We start from the raw sequence: 17,224 nt of genomic DNA, 5'->3' as shown, positions 1-17,224 counted from the left end.
GACGTGTCTCTGGGATACATTGATGTGTGTGTGTGCGCGCACATGTATGCAAGTGCGTGTTTACGTATTACTCTGTTATGAGGGAAGGTGGGCTTGTGTTGGTGTGTGTGTGTGCTTACGACTACACTGTATAGCTGGGAGGTAGTCATAACTCCATTGAGCATTCTCCACTGACAATTCTGGAATTCCCTGTTCCAGGCAGGTTGTAATTACCACAGAGGAGAGCTGCTTCGAGTCTTCTCATTCTACTGTAATGAATGTCGTACTCCCATCGAGATTTCCTGTGTAATTGATTATGGCTTGGTTAGCTGTGGAGCATAATGGAGGAAGGCTTGCCTCTCCTGTAGCGAACGAGGCTCCTGGAGGTGAAGCTAACGACCACACACAACGCCATTTAGCCGAGGACCTCAACCTGACGTGATTCATGCGCATCATGAAAATGCTGTGTGGTTCTGCATTCTGTACCGTACAGATACACAGATTCTGATTGACAGTCCAGATATCAAGCCCCCTCCTTCGCCCCACCCCCCATCGTCCCAGTGTAATTGTTTTACAAGAAACGGCATTACAAGTACATGGCTATGTTGTCACAAGGTATGACAAGAGAACTTTGCTGCTGTGATTTTGAAGCACATTCATTCGAGTCTTCTACTCATAAAGAAAAATCACGTAGCGAACCGAAACGACATCATTTGATGTCTCCGAGACATCAGACTTCCCTTCGGAGCAAGTTCGCTAACTTACGCTAACAGCGTTTGACAAGTACGCTTTTAAACTACATTAGCTCAGAACCAAGTTAGAGTGCTGGCCCAGTAACTCAAAAGCTGCGATGTTAATGTGACGTTGCCTCTCTAGGTGTGTTTGGACAGACAGTGATATATTGTGAAGTGACGACACAAGTAGTTCAGACAACAAAACCGCCTTCGCTGTTCCTGCCAGAAACACTAAAGACTTGTTTACCTTCACTGTGTCAACCTGTGTGTTCCCACGCTAAGACATGACAACATCAGGGCTGCCAACTCTTTGCAGCAACATTTTGGTTGGCACCAACAAATCTCACTCCAAGGTTTTTTTTTTGAAAAGTTGACAGCCCTGCAACATCTTAGAGGTTTTAACAACTGTCGGTAAAAAAAGGTTTAAATCATGTATCAACACCTTACAAACATCTTATACAGAGAGTAGCTTGGTAACATCTTAACCGGTTAATAGAGTGTAGGATGGTAACATCTTCCAGATACAAGGCAGCACTAATAGTTTTCCATAAAAAAAAAACTAGTTTTGTCCGATACGAACATGTTGTGCAAGCTAATGAGTCCCTTTGAGAGTTGTTTAGCAACACAGACGGCTCAGTAAGAGCGGAGCCCACTTCTTTCCAGCCAATTCTGTTGAAAGTGAAGTTCAGACCAGAATAGGGCGCTGTTCCTCATTTTCTAATGTATTTTACGTTACAACTTGCAGCTTAAAAAGGTTTAAATAGTGTAGCTTGGTAAGATCTTACAGGTTTAAACGGTTGGCTTGATAAACTGTCACAGGGTTATATATTTTAGCTTGGTAACATCTCACAGGTTTAGCTTGCTTGCTTGGTAAAGATCTCGCAGGTTTAAAAAGGCTCGCTGGTTGTGAAGCAACAGTAAACAACAACAAGTAAGTGTTGCCTGGCAACGCGGATTTAGTCTCGTTTGTCTGAGTATGAGGTGCACACAAACATAACAATCATCTTCAACTGGCCATGAAAGCAAATCTCGAGTTAACGTTTTCATTCTGATCACACATTATCTTGTAATCAAAACTCCTATTCTTACATGTAAGACACCCTGCGCAAAGTGGATTCGCTTTACAAATCTAAAGCGCCTTCTGTTGTTATTGCTGCATTGCTACTTTACATGACAGATAGCCTAATTAGCATCTCAAAGCAGTATTGCAATGTTGGCATGCTTTGCAAAGTTCGCATTCTAAAATAATACGGCATGGTAAAACTAAGTATTGCTAAGCTAGCAAGCGTGGATGATGATGCTGGGGACTTTGCAGTGCCTTCGACCAGTGTCATCCTCTGCCCAGGCCGACCGCGTTTAGCTGAGCAGTGTTTCACTGTGGCTAGCTGTAAAACGCTAACAAAGGCTATGAAGGCCGTATCATGGATTTCCAATGACCTCAGTTGGGCCAATTAAAGTTATATGCTCAGCATAATCATGTATTTTATTGGCTGGGATGGAGTGATTCATCTGGTAATGGCATGTGGCATCTTTATAGGAGGTTTGGACGACTCCTTGTCTGTTTGACAGAGAGGAGATGGAAACAGAGGAATATCGCAGAGCACAGACTCATACAGCTGCTGCTGCTGGACGTTTGTTGGAGAATTTTGGTTTTGAATTTTTAATTTGAGTCTCTGTCTCTCTCGCTCCCCCTATCGCTCTCTCCCTCTCTCACCCCCTCTCGCCCCCTCTCTCTCTCTCTCTGTCTCTCTCACTTCCAGTCCACTCTCACAAACCTTTAACTCTGAAATGTTTGGTTGTTTGTGTGTGTGTGTGTGCACGTGTGTGTGCACGTGTGTGTGCATGGTGTGTGTGTGTGCATGGTGTGTGCATGGTGTGTGTGTGTGCATGGTGTGTGCATGGTGTGTGTGTGCATGGCGTGTGTGTGTGTGTGTGCTGACACAGAAAGACAGAAGAGCATCTGTTCTCTCCATTCTTCTGGTAATGTGGCTTCATTGAAAACAGAACACAACATAATTGACAGCGAATCTGTTTTCTTTTCATGTGTGGAGTTTCTCCCCCCCCCGTGTGAATGATTCACCAACCGAGCAGGACCCGAGGAGGACCCGAGGAATCCCACCGAAGGAGGAGAAGAAATGTGTCTGATATTAAATATCTAATTTCTGCTCAGGCGTGCTTCAAAAGTGTACAATCTCATTAGACGTGTTGCCGGTTGTAATTTGGCTTTTTGTCTACGTCGAATGTGTAATTGATGTTTTGCCAGATCAGAGTAGATTTGATAAGTGTGTTTTGGCAACACAGGATGACATGAGAAAGGCCACTATAGGAGAGAGGTTGCAGGCATAGTGAGAGTAGTGGGCCAAAGAGATACGAGATGAGTCAAAGTCTAGTGGTGGAGAGTGCAGGGGCGGTGTTCTAGAGTGCAGGGGCGGTGTTCTGGAGTGCAGGAGCGGTGTTCTAGAGTGCAGGGGCGGTGTTCTGGAGTGCAGGAGCGGTGTTCTTAAGTGCAGGGTTCCTGGAACTCACCCATCACCCTCAGCCTCTCAGCCCCCACCACCACTTCCTGTTCGTCAGCGGAGAACAGCAGCTTCCCCGTGCTGGACTTGACCTCCAGCATCTTCCCCCGAGCCAGCACGCCCCTGGATCCTGGAGGGGCACAGACACCGCACCAATACACACACACACACACACACACAGGACCATCTCAATATTGTCCATACACACACACACCAGCTCTATACTGTGCACTCAGACATGCACACGGGCACAGACATGCCTGATGCTTTGCAAACATACCGTCATTGACTCCCAACGTCTACACACACACATGCAAACATGCCCGCACACACTCACATAGACTCCGACAACACACACACGCGTGCGCCTGCACACACACTTTATCCTTTACAAACCCAAAGGAGAATGAAGTCAACACTCAAAAACCAAAGAAACCAATATTGGTATAGCCAAGTAAACAACAAAACAACTCATTTTCCCTTCATGCTCGAACGGTGGTTGATTTTCTCCCATGTGGTGAAAGCAACTGCTTCTGGTTCAACCCTTACAAGACACAGAAATGCAACTAAAAAAACAAAAATATGTTTGTTTGTTGCTGTTCAGTGATTAGATTTCCATCAATTTAGTCTCCGTTTATAGGACATTACTCTGCTTGTCAACACTATACATCAAGGCTACATTTAACGCCATAAAACCAACTATAGCATTTACATTTCGTCATTTAGCAGACGCTCTTATGCCCCCGCCTCTTATATTTTCGCACGGCCCGGAATCGAACCGGCAACCTTCTGATTAATAGCCCGATTCCTTAACCGCTCAGCCATCTGACTCCCCAGCAGCTTCTCAAACGAGCGCACCGTCTCCAGTAAAAAGAAGCGCCCCAAACAAGGACACATCTCCTCCCTGAACAGCAGCGGGGGAGCCCCTTCCCTCGCACGTTCAGCCTGCTCGTCTTCTTCTGTGGTGTCTGGAGGACTGACCTGCCACTAGCTGGGTGACGGGCTGGTTCTTCTGGTTCAGGATGTTGATGGACACGTTTCGGGAGGACTGCAGGAGCAGCGGGCTGCCCTGTTGGGGCGAAGGAGACACATGGATGAAGATGGAGAGAGAGAGAGCATGCGCACACACACACACACACACCACCTCAAGCCACACACACACCACCTCAAGCCACACACACACCACCTCAAGCCACACACACACCACCTCAAGCCACACACACACCACCTCAAGCCACACACACACCACCTCAAACACACACACACCACCTCAAACACACACACACACACACACACCACCTCAAACACACACATACCACCTCAAGCCACACACACACCACCTCAAACACACACACACTCAAATGATCTTTATCGCACACAAACAAACACACACACACAGAGATGATCACATAACATCCAGTATAATCTTGCACCCATAGCATCGCATCAGTGAGAGAGAACCCGGAGTAGAGCGACAAAGATAGAGAGAGAGAAAGAGAAAGGGAGAGAAAGAGAGGGGGGGAAGAGAGAGAAAAGGATGAGAGAGCATGTTTATTAGATACTTTCCATTTCCCCAAAGAGCGAGCGCCAATCAGAAATGCAGATCACAGGTAAAGCCAGAAGCGAGGGCTCCTGCCCCCTCAGTAATCGTTCATGCTCCAATCAACTTCATAATTAGTGATAGCAGCTCGCTATTGTGCGTCGCTCGCAGACCAAGAGAAGGTGCCAGAAGTGAGCTGCTCAGATCGCATTGTGTGTCTCCGAAACTGATCCAAGTTCCTCTCAGAGAGCCCTCTTCTAATGTTTACATAATTAGCGAGACAATGAGTTGTGCTTTGACGCTGAGAGGTGAACGGTAGCAAATGTGTTTTGTTCCTGGTGAAGATTTGAGGTTTGACTTGGGGGAGGGGGGGGGGGGGGGGTGTCATCAGTCGTCTACACTATAGAGTGGTCAACACTCTATAGTGTTGACCACTCACGCTGCTCAGTCTTATTCTTATTTTTATATATATTTTATTTTAGATTTAAATTGTTGTATTCTTAGATTGTTTAGTTCTTAGAAATAGTTAAACTTTTGTACTTTTACTTAATTTAAGATTCGTATATGTTTAGTGTTTTGCACCTCCCTGCCACAGTAAATTCCGTGTTTGTATAACATACATGGCGAATAAACCGAATTCTGATTCTGATATGAGGGTGTCTACGTTCTGAAGCAGGTAGTGCAATGAAGGGTTAACTTATTGATCAAAATGAACATTTCTTCCTTTCTCTGAGAGAGGGGGGTAAGGAGGTTCCATAGAGAGAGAAGGGATAAGAGAGAGAGAAATACTATAGAGAGAAAAACAAAGAGAGAGAGGGGTGGTAGAAGGAAATAAATAAATGTAGAGGGAGAGAGAGACAGAGAGAGAGAGACAGAGAGAGAGACAGAGAGAGAGACTGAGAGAGAGACAGAGAGAGAGACAGAGAGAGAGAGAGAGAGAGAGAGAGAGAGAGAGAGAGAGAGAGAGAGAGTATAACATGTGCAGAAGAAACAGCAGGGTTATAATCTGTTCCTCTGAATCCCCCTGGACTGGCCACATGTCTGCCTCCATTCTTCTTTCCTATCGACAATTACAATTCCCCCCCCCCCCCACCCGCCTCCCTCCCTCTCTCTCTCCCCCACCCGCCTCTCTCCCTCTCCCCCCCACCCGCCTCCCTCCCTCTCTCTCTCCCCCCCCCGCCTCCCTCCCTCTCCCCCCCCCCCACCCGCCTCCCTCCCCATCCTTCCCCCCCACCTGCCTCCCTCCCTCTCCCCCTCCCCCCCACCCGCCTCCCTCCCTCCCCCTCCTTCTCCCCCACCCGCCTCCCCCCCACCCGCCTCCCTCCCTCTCGCTCTCCCCCCCACCCGCCTCCCTCCCTCTCGCTCTCCCCCCCACCCGCCTCTCTCCCTCTCGCTCTCCCCCCCACCCGCCTCTCTTCCCCTCCCTCTCTGCAGGTGTGAGACAGAAGAGATGAAGCATTATCAAGCCATCCATCCACATTCGGGAATCCGTGTGTGTGTCGATCATCTGGAGAACAGGGCACTGAGTGGAGCTGAAACTGGGCAGCTGTGTTACCCGGGAACCGAGGACATGCGGAATTGTGTGTGAAGTTGTTTGGATTCGCGACAAGGAAAGAAAAATGCTTCTGTCGCCATTTTTTTTTTTTTTTGCTGCACTAAGCGATGAAGCCATGGATCTCATGACAAGTAAATATAAACGCCTTTAACGCCAAAAGGCACGGCACCAGGAAAGCAAGAAATGAAAGGAAGAAAAAAAGGAAAGACATAAAGAAAGACAGACCCACAGGCTGTGGGAGAGGGACGGTGGGGCTTACTGGTCTGGACTGGATTTCTTTGGCATACAGGGGCTGCAGGAACTCCGAGTCTCCCTCCAGCTTCACACCCTTCTCTGTTATCCTCAGACTCCCCATCCCATCCTGGAGGAGAAGCAGGCGGGGGGAGGGGGGAGGAGGGGAGGGAGGAGAAGAAGAGAGGAAATAATGAAGATGAATCAATATTGTCATCACAATCCCTTTCACCATACCCATCCCCCTAACTGGACACAGACCCTCGCATCCAAGCTCAGCGGTTCATCTCAGGCTCCCGGCGACCCCTGACCTACGAACCACGACCTTTGCACGAGCACGTCAGAGCACGCCCCCCCCCAGTCCCCTTTGTGCGTGCCAGAGACACGGAACCCGATGATTAGAGGAGATTGAGAGGATGGAACACGGAACACGGAGCACACGGAACACGGAGCACACGGAACACGGAGCACACGGAACACGGAGCACACGGAACACGGAGCACACGGAACACGGAAGGCGCTGGTTCCAACATGTGTCCCTGCAGCGCCTCTCTGGTCAGCGATGAGGACAGAGGGACCCAGAGGGTGCTCTGGAGGACAGAGAGCATGATTGGGTCTGGACAAGGGGGAGAGAGGGATGGAGAGCAAGCTAAACGGAGACAAAAACTAACAACATGCCTTGAGAGAGAGAGAGAGAATTTCTGGAATTCCACCGTTGCTTTGGCAATATGAACATGTGTTCTGTCATGCCAGGAAAGCCCATTGAATTGAATTGAGACAGAGATAGAGAGGGAGCTAGAGATAGAGATAGGGATAGGGATAGAGATAGAGAGAGATGGAGAGGGAGAGGGAGAGGGAGGAGAGAGAGAGACAGAGAGAGAGAGAGAGGATGAAAGACATGGGTAGAGAGAGGGGGGAGAGAGAGATGGAAGACGAGAGGGATGGTGAGGAAAGACAAGGAGATGACTAGATGGAGAGACAGGACGAGAAAGCGAGAAATTGATAACAAAAAAAAAGAGAATATGAAAAAATAGGCTTCAACTCTTCAAATGAGTCCTTTTGTCTCCAAACGGTTTCAGATCCACACAAGGAGGGCTACCAGAGGGAGATCAAGACCTCGAAAATCCTCCTCACAATCTCAACAAGACTTCCACACACACACACGTCACACAAAAGCTTCAACCTCACACCAACACTGAAGTCTACGTGTGTTCAGGTGTGTTCAGGTGTGTTCAGGTGTGTTTGGGGTTTCTTGTGTGTCGTACGCAGCAGGTGGAAGAACCCCGCTCAACGATCAAAGTCTTGTTTCCTATTGGAGTTGGAACCGTCACGCACTGCACCCTGGGAACATGAGTTCCCGGAATCCCACACTAACGGAGATCCAGAGTACCCCCCTTCCCCCCCCTAAACTTGAGAAGAGGAGACACTCTAAGCTGTCACAGGAGAAAATGAACATTTGGGGATCGGCTTGTCACCGTCAAGTATCCTCTTTTTCCCTATGTCTCCTGTATGTGTGTGTGTGTGTGTGTGTGTGTGTGCATGTTTTTATCTCTTCGCTCTCCCTCTCACTTCATCTCTCCCTCTCTCACCCTCTCCTTCTCCGTCCCTTCCTCCCTCCCCCTCCATCCCTCTCTCACCCTCCCTCCCTGCCTCCCTCTCCTCCCTCCCTCGCCCCCTCCTTCCCCCTCTCCCTCCCTTCCTCGCCCCCTCCCTCTCCTCCCTCTCTCTCCCCCTTCCCTCCTCCCTACCCTCCCTCTCTCTCCCCCTCCCCTCCCCCCCCCTCCCTACCTCCCCTCCCTCCCTGCTTCCCTCTCCTCCCACTCCCACTTCCCCTTCCCTCCTCCCTACCCTCCCTCTCTCTCCCCCTCCCCTCCCCCCCCTCCCTACCCCCCCTCCCTCCCTGCTTCCCTCTCCTCCCACTCCCACTCCCTCCCTCCCTCCCTCCCCCTCCCTACCCCCCCTCCCTCCCTCCCTGCCTCCCCCTCTCCCCCCCTCTCTCTGCAGTGGGCCTGGTGTGGTGCAGTCATAGAGGAGAGCAGCCATGAATAATTCAGCCATTTGCTGACAGTGGAACCCCTTGAACACTCAGGTGCACCTCCTCTCCTCCACTCTCCTCCCTTCATACTATATCCTCCCTCCCCGCCCCTTCCATCTCTCTCTCAGGCGCCGCCTGTCTCCCCTCCTTCGCTCTTTCCTTCGCCCCTCTCATTCCCCCCCCCCCCCCCCCCCCAGGGAGTCAGGTACCATCCAGCATGCCATAGTTTATGCAGCATCAAGGAGTAAATTGATTTCCACTCAACACATCCGTGGCACTGCAGCCTTTCCTCCTGGAGTTTCATACAGTTAGGTCCATAAATATTTGGACATTGACACAATTTTCATCATTTTGGCTCTGTATACCACCACAATGGATTTGAAATGAAACAATCAAGATGTGCTTGAAGTGCAGACTTTCAGCTTTAATTTCAGGGTATTTACATCCAAATCAGGTGAACGGTGTAGGAATTACAATACATTTTATATGTGCCCCCCCCTTTTTAAGGGACCAAAAGTAATTGGACAATTGGCTGCTCAGCTGTTCCATGGCCAGGTGTATGTTATTCCCTCATGGGAGTTTGTTATTTCATTGACAAGGAGCAGATACAAGGTCTAGAGTTCATTTCAAGTATGGTATTTGTGTTTGGAATCTGTTGCTGTCAACTCTCAATATGAAGTCCAAAGAGCTGTCACCATCAGTGAAGCAAGCCATCGTTAGGCTGAAAAATCAAAACAAACCTATCAGAGAGATAGCAAAAACATTAGGTGTGGCCAAATCAACTGTTTGGTACATTCTTAAAAAGAAAAAACGCACTGGTGAGCTCAGCAACACCAAAAGACCCGGAAGACCACGGAAAACAACTGTGGTGGATGACAGAAGAATTATTTCCCTGGTGAAGAAAAACCCCTTCACAACAGTTGGCCAGATCAAGAACACTCTCCAGGAGGAAGGCGTATCTGTGTCAAAGTCAAAAATTAAGAGAAGACTTCACCAGAGTAAATACAGAGGGTTCACCACAAGGTGTAAACCATTGGTGAGTCTCAAAAACAGGAAGACCAGATTAGAGTTTGCCAAAAAACATCTAAAAGAGCCTGTACAGTTCTGGAACAACATCCTATGGACAGATGAGACGAAGATCAACTTGTACCAGAATGATGGGAAGAGAAGAGTATGGAGAAGGGAAGGAACTGCTCATGATCCAAAGCATACCACCTCATCAGTGAAGCATGGTGGAGGTAGTGTTATGGCGTGGGCATGTATGGCTGCCAATGGAACTGGTTCCCTTGTATTTATCGATGATGTGACTGCTGACAAAAGCAGTAGGATGAATTCTGAAGTGTTTCTGGCAATATTATCTGCTCAGATTCAGCCAAATGCTTCAGAACTCATAGGACGGCGCTTCACAGTGCAGATGGACAATGACCCGAAGCATACTGCGAAAGCAACCAAAGAGTTTTTTAAGGCAAAGAAGTGGAATGTTCTGCAATGGCCAAGTCAATCACCTGACCTAAATCCAATTGAGCATGCATTTCACTTGCTAAAGACAAAACTGAAGGGAAAATGCCCCAAGAACAAGCAGGAACTGAAGACAGTTGCAGTAGAGGCCTGGCAGAGCATCACCAGGGACGAAACCCAGCGTCTGGTGATGTCTATGGGTTTCAGACTTCAGGCTGTCATTGACTGCAAAGGATTTGCAACCAAGTATTAAAAGTGACAATTAGATTTATGATTATGTTAGTTTGTCCAATTATTTTTGGTCCCTTAAAAAGGGGGGGGGGGGGCACATATAAAATGTGTTGTAATTCCTTCACCGTTCACCTGATTTGGATGTAAATACCCTGAAATTAAAGCTGAAAGTCTGCACTTAAAGCACATCTTGATTGTTTCATTTCAAATCCATTGTGGTGGTATACAGAGCCAAAATGATGAAAATGGTGTCAATGTCCAAATATTTATGGACCTAACTGTATGTGTAGAGACTAACAAGATATGTGTAGAGACTGTAACAAGATATGTGGAGAGACTAACAAGATATGTGAAGAGACTGTAACAAGATATGTGGAGAGACTGTAACAAGATATGTGGAGAGACTAACAAGATATGTGGAGAGATAGAGAGTTGTAGCAACAGAATACTTGAGTCTTGCTCTGTCATCCTGCTCCCTGTACTCCACACAATAGCAAGGAGTTCACACTTGGGCGCTTATAAAAAGTTTCAATCTCTGGTTTCCAAAAACACACACACACACTCTACAGGTGATCGCTGGATAGCAGACTGCTGTGCTGTGGGCGTGTAGCTGCACTCTCTGATACCTATCTGTGGAATTAGCTCTGGGATAGCTGCGCACCAGGCTTCCTGTCTCTCTGATCCTGAGATAAAAATGGCAGAAATTGAGAGAGGGAGGGAGGGAGGGAGAAGGGGGAGAGAGAGAGACATACAGAGGTGGAGAGAGAGTGCAGGAGATGGAAAGGGGGAGAAAACAAGCAAATAGAGAGAGGAAGAAAAAAGAGAGAGAAAGAAAGAGAGATATCTGTCCAGTTTAATTAACCTGGGAGAATAAACAAGCTTCCCACTCCGTCTGAGGTGACCCTGATATAAGAAGGGGGCGCTTCATTACTGCTCCCTGGTCGCCCCCACTGCCACCTGTCACTGTCAGCCGCTATGGATTTCCTATTAACTTCATATTCATCTGAGAGGGCCCCACCCAGCGCAGCCCTGAGACGCCTATAGGAGTGCTGAATCAAGGCGCCCCGCGACAGTGATGGATGTGTGAGTGGAGAACCTTCTGTGTCTCGTACCCCGGAGCCCACCCCACCCCTACCTCCCTTACACCCCCCAGACAGGTAATGGATGGGCTGTGATAGACGAGCAATTGCTTCTCCTTTATTACATATTATTACCCTCTAATTAGCAGCACTCGTTTAATTTCTTGAGATGTTTTTTTTTTTCTTGGGGGGGGGGGGGGGGTGTATTAGAGTGCATCTGGGAGCAAGACTTCAGTGGATAGGTGAAGGCGATGACTGTCATCTGTGTGTGTTTGATTGAGTGGATTGTTGATGAGATCCAATGTTCTAGAATAGACCGCACTCAACCTCTGATGCGTGGGGGTAGACTGCCCACATCATCTGTAAACCACGGTTTGATCTGCTAGGCATACGAACACAGACACACAGACAATCAGCGTCTCCATCTCTCTCACGCTCCTTTCTCTATCCGTGTTCTGACCTCTCTTTCTCTCTGTCTCCCTCTCCATCTCTGTCTACTTCTATCTTTCTCCCACACCCTCTACCTTTCCATCTCTCTATCTCTCCCTCAGGAATTTACGACACGTCGTTTTTATTGAACCGGCGGCCCCGAGATTGAATAGGTTTTGGTTTTCAAGGCAGGACATCAAAAGACAAAAACAGGCTTTCAAGGCCTCCGTAGACTTCAGGATGGACACGGAGTATGAAAGATCTGTCCGGTTGTGGATCTGCCTGTGTTTGATGGTCCAGAACAGCTTGTGTAAATGGTTGAAAAGACTCACTGTCTTGTTAATTGCTACTGTTTGTGGTGTACAGTTGGCAGTACATGGAATAAACATAGAATACAATTCCAAAACATCCCGAGGCTTGAATCAGTGCAGTATGTCTCAGGAAAAGAATTATATAATATAGAACATAGAACATTCCGGAATGTTTCCCCGGCTCCCAGTGTCGACGAAATGTCCTCGCTGCAGCGTGTTTTTACGGACCTGTCTGCACAGGGTGGGCGTGCTCCAAAGCTTTGTGCCAAGTGTCAAGAGTCTACAGTACAGGAGTTTTGAAACATCTGTGCTCTGATTGGTCATACAGTATGTATGCACAAAATAATCCTGTGGCCATTTCGAAAATATACCTAGTTAAACTAAGTTAAAACTAGTTAAACTGCATTCAAAAACACCGCAAAGTCAGTACTTAAGAGACTCGCACTATTAGTAACTTCACATGAGTACACAAAGTATTTATATACATTGGTCATTTGACATTGCTGTTTGTAGAACGACCAACATGGCTCCACCAGCGTGGGCCTCGACAGGTCTTGTCCTCAGCCAGCGTCGTGTAACAGCTCTCATCTCTACAACCGTTTTATCTGCCGCGTGTCAATGACAGCATGTGCTCCTTGTGGTCACCCTGCTACTGCTGCCACGGTGATAACCTCTTAATTGATTGGTGCCGCACGTCGCACCAGCAATAGCTACAGGCAAAGGTAGAGAGAGAGAGAAATAGAGAAAGAGAGAGAGAGAGGTAGAGAGAGAGAGGTAGAGAGAGAGAGAGAGAGAGAGAGAGAGAGAGAGAGAGTGAGTGAGTGAGGGAGGTAGAGGTGGAAAGAGAGAGAGGTAGAGGAGGAGAGGTAAAGAGAGGAAAGGAGAGCGGGAAGGATATAGACAGAAGACAGTCACAGTGGAGAGCGAGAGGAGCAGAGGTGGGAGGAGGGGAGCAGGGGGGGGGGTGAGGGGGGTCTCTTACTGTAAACGACATCTCCCGCCCCTGCCTCGGTGCCAGCAGGAAGGGTGGAGGGGGGATTTGGGTGGGGTGGAGGGGGGGGGGGGGTTGCAAGCTACCTCAGGGAGGGATGGTGGGTTTCCTCAGGGAGGGATTTGAAAAAGCAATTGCAATCTTCCTCTTTTTCTGCCTTAGATCAAGTGGAATGAGACTCTTACTGGCTTTGCATCTCTTCAGTCAGGCTTGTCGCACTGCCTTATTGTGTCCCAGATGCCAGCTTGGTGGGGGTGGGGGGTGAGGGTGGGCTGCCATGGGGCTGTTGCACTCAGTCACAACCGGAGACCCGCTCTCCCTTTTCATTTTCATCCTCGTCTTTCTTACTCTTATTCTTTTTCTCTCGCTCTCCTTTTTTCCTGTCTCCGTTTATCGCTCTCTCTTTATATATTTTCTTCCTTCCCTCACTCTCTCTTTCCCTTCCCCTCTTATTCTCTTTCTCTCCCTCTCTATGGGGGGTTCAATCCTGTGTGTCTGGCAAGGTATTCATCTCGGTCTCCGAACGTTTCACATCGTTTGTGTGGTTGTTCCCGGGCATATGGTGCACCTCCAGTCTAATCCTCTCTCTCCGACATGATGCACTTCACCATGTTGTGATGGCATTTTACACAGTCCTGTACCAGGCTGGGGCTTTATCGGGATAATGCGAATCCCATGCATGAGAAAAAGTCTCCTGCTTCCCTGTGTTATTGGAGGGTAGCAGGATAACAGAGGGTAAATTGTTCTGTGCCCCCCCCTCCCCCCACACACATCTTATCTCTCGCATCCCTAACCCACAGATAAAAAACACCAGGCCTACACCGCAGGAAGATGTCAGCTTTTATCTCCGTACTCTGCCGAACTTCGGCCCTTCTGGTCCTCTTCTCCTCCTTTCTCTCGTTCTTCCCCCCCCTCGCTTCTTTCATCCCTCGCTCTCCTTCATGGCACTACTGTGTCCTCTAAGCCAAGCAGTAGAATATGTCTTCAAGGGTGTTTCATGTAAATAGGATTTGAGACTAAAATAGAACGGGAAATGTATTTACCGTTGGGCTTTAAAGTGATGCTATAATGCAAAAAATGAGACACAGGGCTGAGTCTTATTCAGTAAAGGATCTGTTACAAATCAGAAAAATCGAAGGGAAGGGAGGGTGGGAAAGGAAGTGAGTGAGGGGAGGAGAGAGAGAGAGAGAGAGAGAGAGAGAGAGAGAGAGAGAGAGAGAGAGAGAGAGAGAGAGAGAGAAGAGAGAGAGAGAGAGAGAGAGAGAGAGAAGACATTGAGACAGAAATCTATAATTTCCCCAGCCTCTATTGGATTCTACCATCCTGTTCTTTCACACGCAAGTCTTCATTGGCACCTCAGTACAGAGAAGCAAGAAAATGACAAGGTAGAAATTATCAGAAAATGTGGATTCAACCACATCCACAAAGGGTGCCTATTGGAACAAAGTCTTGCAAAGACAAGCTATAAGCAAGCTTTTACACTGAACTGTATTTCAAAGGGGATTCCTTCTCCTAAAGTTCCTAAAGTTAACAAACTACTGTAGATACTGTTATCTTTTGCCCTTTTAAAAACGGCAAGTATGGTAGACTCATTCAACTTTTTTATAACCTGAAAACACATCCAAACTCGTTTTGTGTGCATAGGCTAACGCTAGCTGGCTATAGCACAAATTAGCCTGAGGGAAAGGTCGATGACACGTGTAATTCTACATCACAGAGTCAAGCGCAGCTAGCTAGCTACAGTAGCTAGCCACCACGACATAGCCCCAGGGTCTTTTTGTTTAATATTCCACAGGGCACAGCACTCTTGGCATTGCAAAAAAAGATCTGAGTTATACATCAAACAGCCACAACAATTCCTGTACCTGCCACCGGGGGCCTAGTCTGCTGGCTAATTAATGACACTGAGAACCAGTCCCTCTAAACGAGAGAGCAAATGCTGTTTGAAATAGGTTTGAGTGAGGGTTTCCTCAGGGCTGTCAATTCCCTTTCAATAAATCAGCATTTAAATGAAGTGTTTTACACTTAAGGAAACCACTTGGCTCTTCATTAAAAGAACTATCAAAAGTATTTGCACTTTTCATACCCTGTTCACTGTACTACATCTGGCCATGCATTTTAGAATTTGACGTCCCCCCCACCCCGAGTCACACTGCGATTGTCTTCTTGTGTCTGTTTCCTTGCGTAGACACACTGTACTCCTAGCTGTGTCTGTGTGTGTTTTGTGTGTGTGTATGTAGTGTGCGTACGTGTGTCTCTTTCTGTACGTGTGTGACCTAATTCCGTTCTGATTGGCCGATCTTGATTGATTATATTATTTCTTCCCTGTCAGGATACTGAAGGCAGGACTGAATGCTTGGACGGAGAATGTCCACAGGGAGACCAGAGAGAGCGAGCAGTCAAGCCTATAGTCTGGCCTGCGGGCCATCTCGCTCTCCCCTCTCTCTCTCCTCTCTTTATGTCTTTCTCAATCTCGGTCTCTCACACAGTCTCTTTCCCGCTCTCATCGCTCTCTCTCCCCCTTTTGTCTTTCACTCTCTCTTTTTGTCTCTTTCTGTCTTTCTCTCCCTCTCTGTCCCTTGCACTCTCTCCCTCTCTCTCTCTGTCCCTTGCACTCTCTCTCTCTCTGTCCCTTGCACTCTCTCTCCCTCTCTCTCTCTCCCTCTCTGTCCCTTGCACTCTCTCTCCCTCCCTCCATCCACAGCACAGACAGGTTAAAGCAGCGGCTCAGTCTCTGCCTCTAGGGAACCTTCATGGCTTTGATCTGAGTTTCAAAGAGACACTGACCTCCCTCTCTGCCTCCCTCCCTCCCTCTTTCCTCCCCCCCCCCCCCCTCTCTGCGCCCCCCCCCCCCTGTCTCCTCCGATTCCAGGGTCTCACAGGAGGAACAAACAGAGGCTTGATCAATCAGACAGGGGCCAGCTCCGGACAAAGGACTCTCCGGGGATCGCTCGGACGAGCCTTGCACATACTCTACAAAGACCGACCAACGCAGGATGATGCAACGCCAACGTCAGCTGTAATTGGGGAGCCGTGGTGGGGCTAAGGGGATGGAAACCACCCAGACTTCCTGAGTGAAGCGCAGGTTTCAGAATCAGGAGGGAGAGAAGTTAGCTGCTAGCTATGTACCTAGTTGGTAGCTGGTAGAGAAGTTAGCTGGTAGCTATGTAGTTAGCTGCTAGCTATGTACCTAGTTGGTAGCTGGTAGAGAAGTTAGCTGGTAGCTATGTAGTTAGCTGCTAGCTATGTAGCTAGTTGGTAGAGAAGTTAGCTGGTAGCCAACTAGCTATGTAGCTAGCTGGCTTGGGATTTGGTGATGGCAGTTCACTCCCAGCACTATACTGGGCAACTATATACACCTACATATGTAAATATGGATGAAGGGACACAAGGATGAATGACCAGATGTATGTATGTATATGTGTATACATGTATGGATGGATGAATGAATGACTGAATAAAATCTATGTAGGAGTGAATCAATGCAATGTTTTTTTTTTTCCTGTTTCCTCTCACATGGACCACAAAGCCCTATTATAGATCCAGCCAGCCAGGCAACTAACCAACCAACCAGCCAGCTGCTCCTTAATCATCATCAACAGCCTGTGAACTAAACATGCATCCAATCTAGTCTCTTGTGGGGAAAGAATGGTCTGTTAAACACTGCAGCCTGCCTGCATCAGTAAACAGCCATGCAGATGCTGGCTGAGGACCGAGATTCATTCAGCCTCTGTGGCCGTTTCGCCCTCTCTCCTCCCGTGTGTTTTTGTTGCTTAGCTCTGTGAAAACCCAGAGAAGATGAACGGACACAAGCAGCTCATCACTCCCTCCTCCTGATTGGGCGAGCGGCTCCCAACACTGGCTGAATGTCTCTCTCTCTCTCCCTCCCTCTCTCTCTGTTTCTGTATCTCCGTTTCTCTCCATCTCTCTCTATCTCTCTCTCCCTCCCCTATCTATATTATTTTCTCTCTCTCTATCTCTCTCTCCCTCCCCTATCTATATTATTTTCTCTCTCTCTCTCTCTCTCTCTCTCTCTCTCTCGAGGCCTGTTTCTGTTTTCCATTCTGCTGTCTATTTAGGCCCCTCTCTCTCTCTCTCTCTCTCTCTCTTCTCTCTCTCTCTCTCTCTCTCTCTC

General features: G+C 48.1%; 2 protein-coding genes across 4 annotated transcripts in view; both read right to left on the bottom strand.

Annotated features, from left to right (window-relative positions):
• Positions 1-17,224, bottom strand: part of sgcd (sarcoglycan, delta (dystrophin-associated glycoprotein)) — a 47,640-nt gene that overhangs the window by 15,699 nt on the left and 14,717 nt on the right. For all 3 annotated transcript variants that reach the window (XM_062453841.1, XM_062453842.1, XM_062453843.1), the window contains exons 3-5: positions 6,584-6,685; positions 4,211-4,298; positions 3,240-3,359 (exon numbers count right to left, since the gene is read on the bottom strand). In XM_062453841.1, coding sequence (XP_062309825.1) covers positions 3,240-3,359; positions 4,211-4,298; positions 6,584-6,685 — 310 coding nt within the window. The remainder of the gene's footprint in view (positions 1-3,239; positions 3,360-4,210; positions 4,299-6,583; positions 6,686-17,224) is intronic.
• wwc1 (WW and C2 domain containing 1) overlaps positions 13,959-17,224 on the bottom strand; it is a 34,129-nt gene continuing 30,863 nt past the window's right edge. The window contains exon 6 of the mRNA XM_062453845.1: positions 13,959-13,968. The gene's annotated coding sequence lies outside the window, so the exon portion shown is untranslated. The remainder of the gene's footprint in view (positions 13,969-17,224) is intronic.

Source organism: Osmerus eperlanus, chromosome 27 (genome assembly GCF_963692335.1).
Source record: "Osmerus eperlanus chromosome 27, fOsmEpe2.1, whole genome shotgun sequence".
Classification (NCBI taxonomy): Eukaryota; Metazoa; Chordata; class Actinopteri; order Osmeriformes; family Osmeridae; genus Osmerus; species Osmerus eperlanus.
The sequence above is the reverse complement of the archived record's forward strand: the minus strand, read 5'-3'. Positions and strand labels throughout refer to the sequence as shown.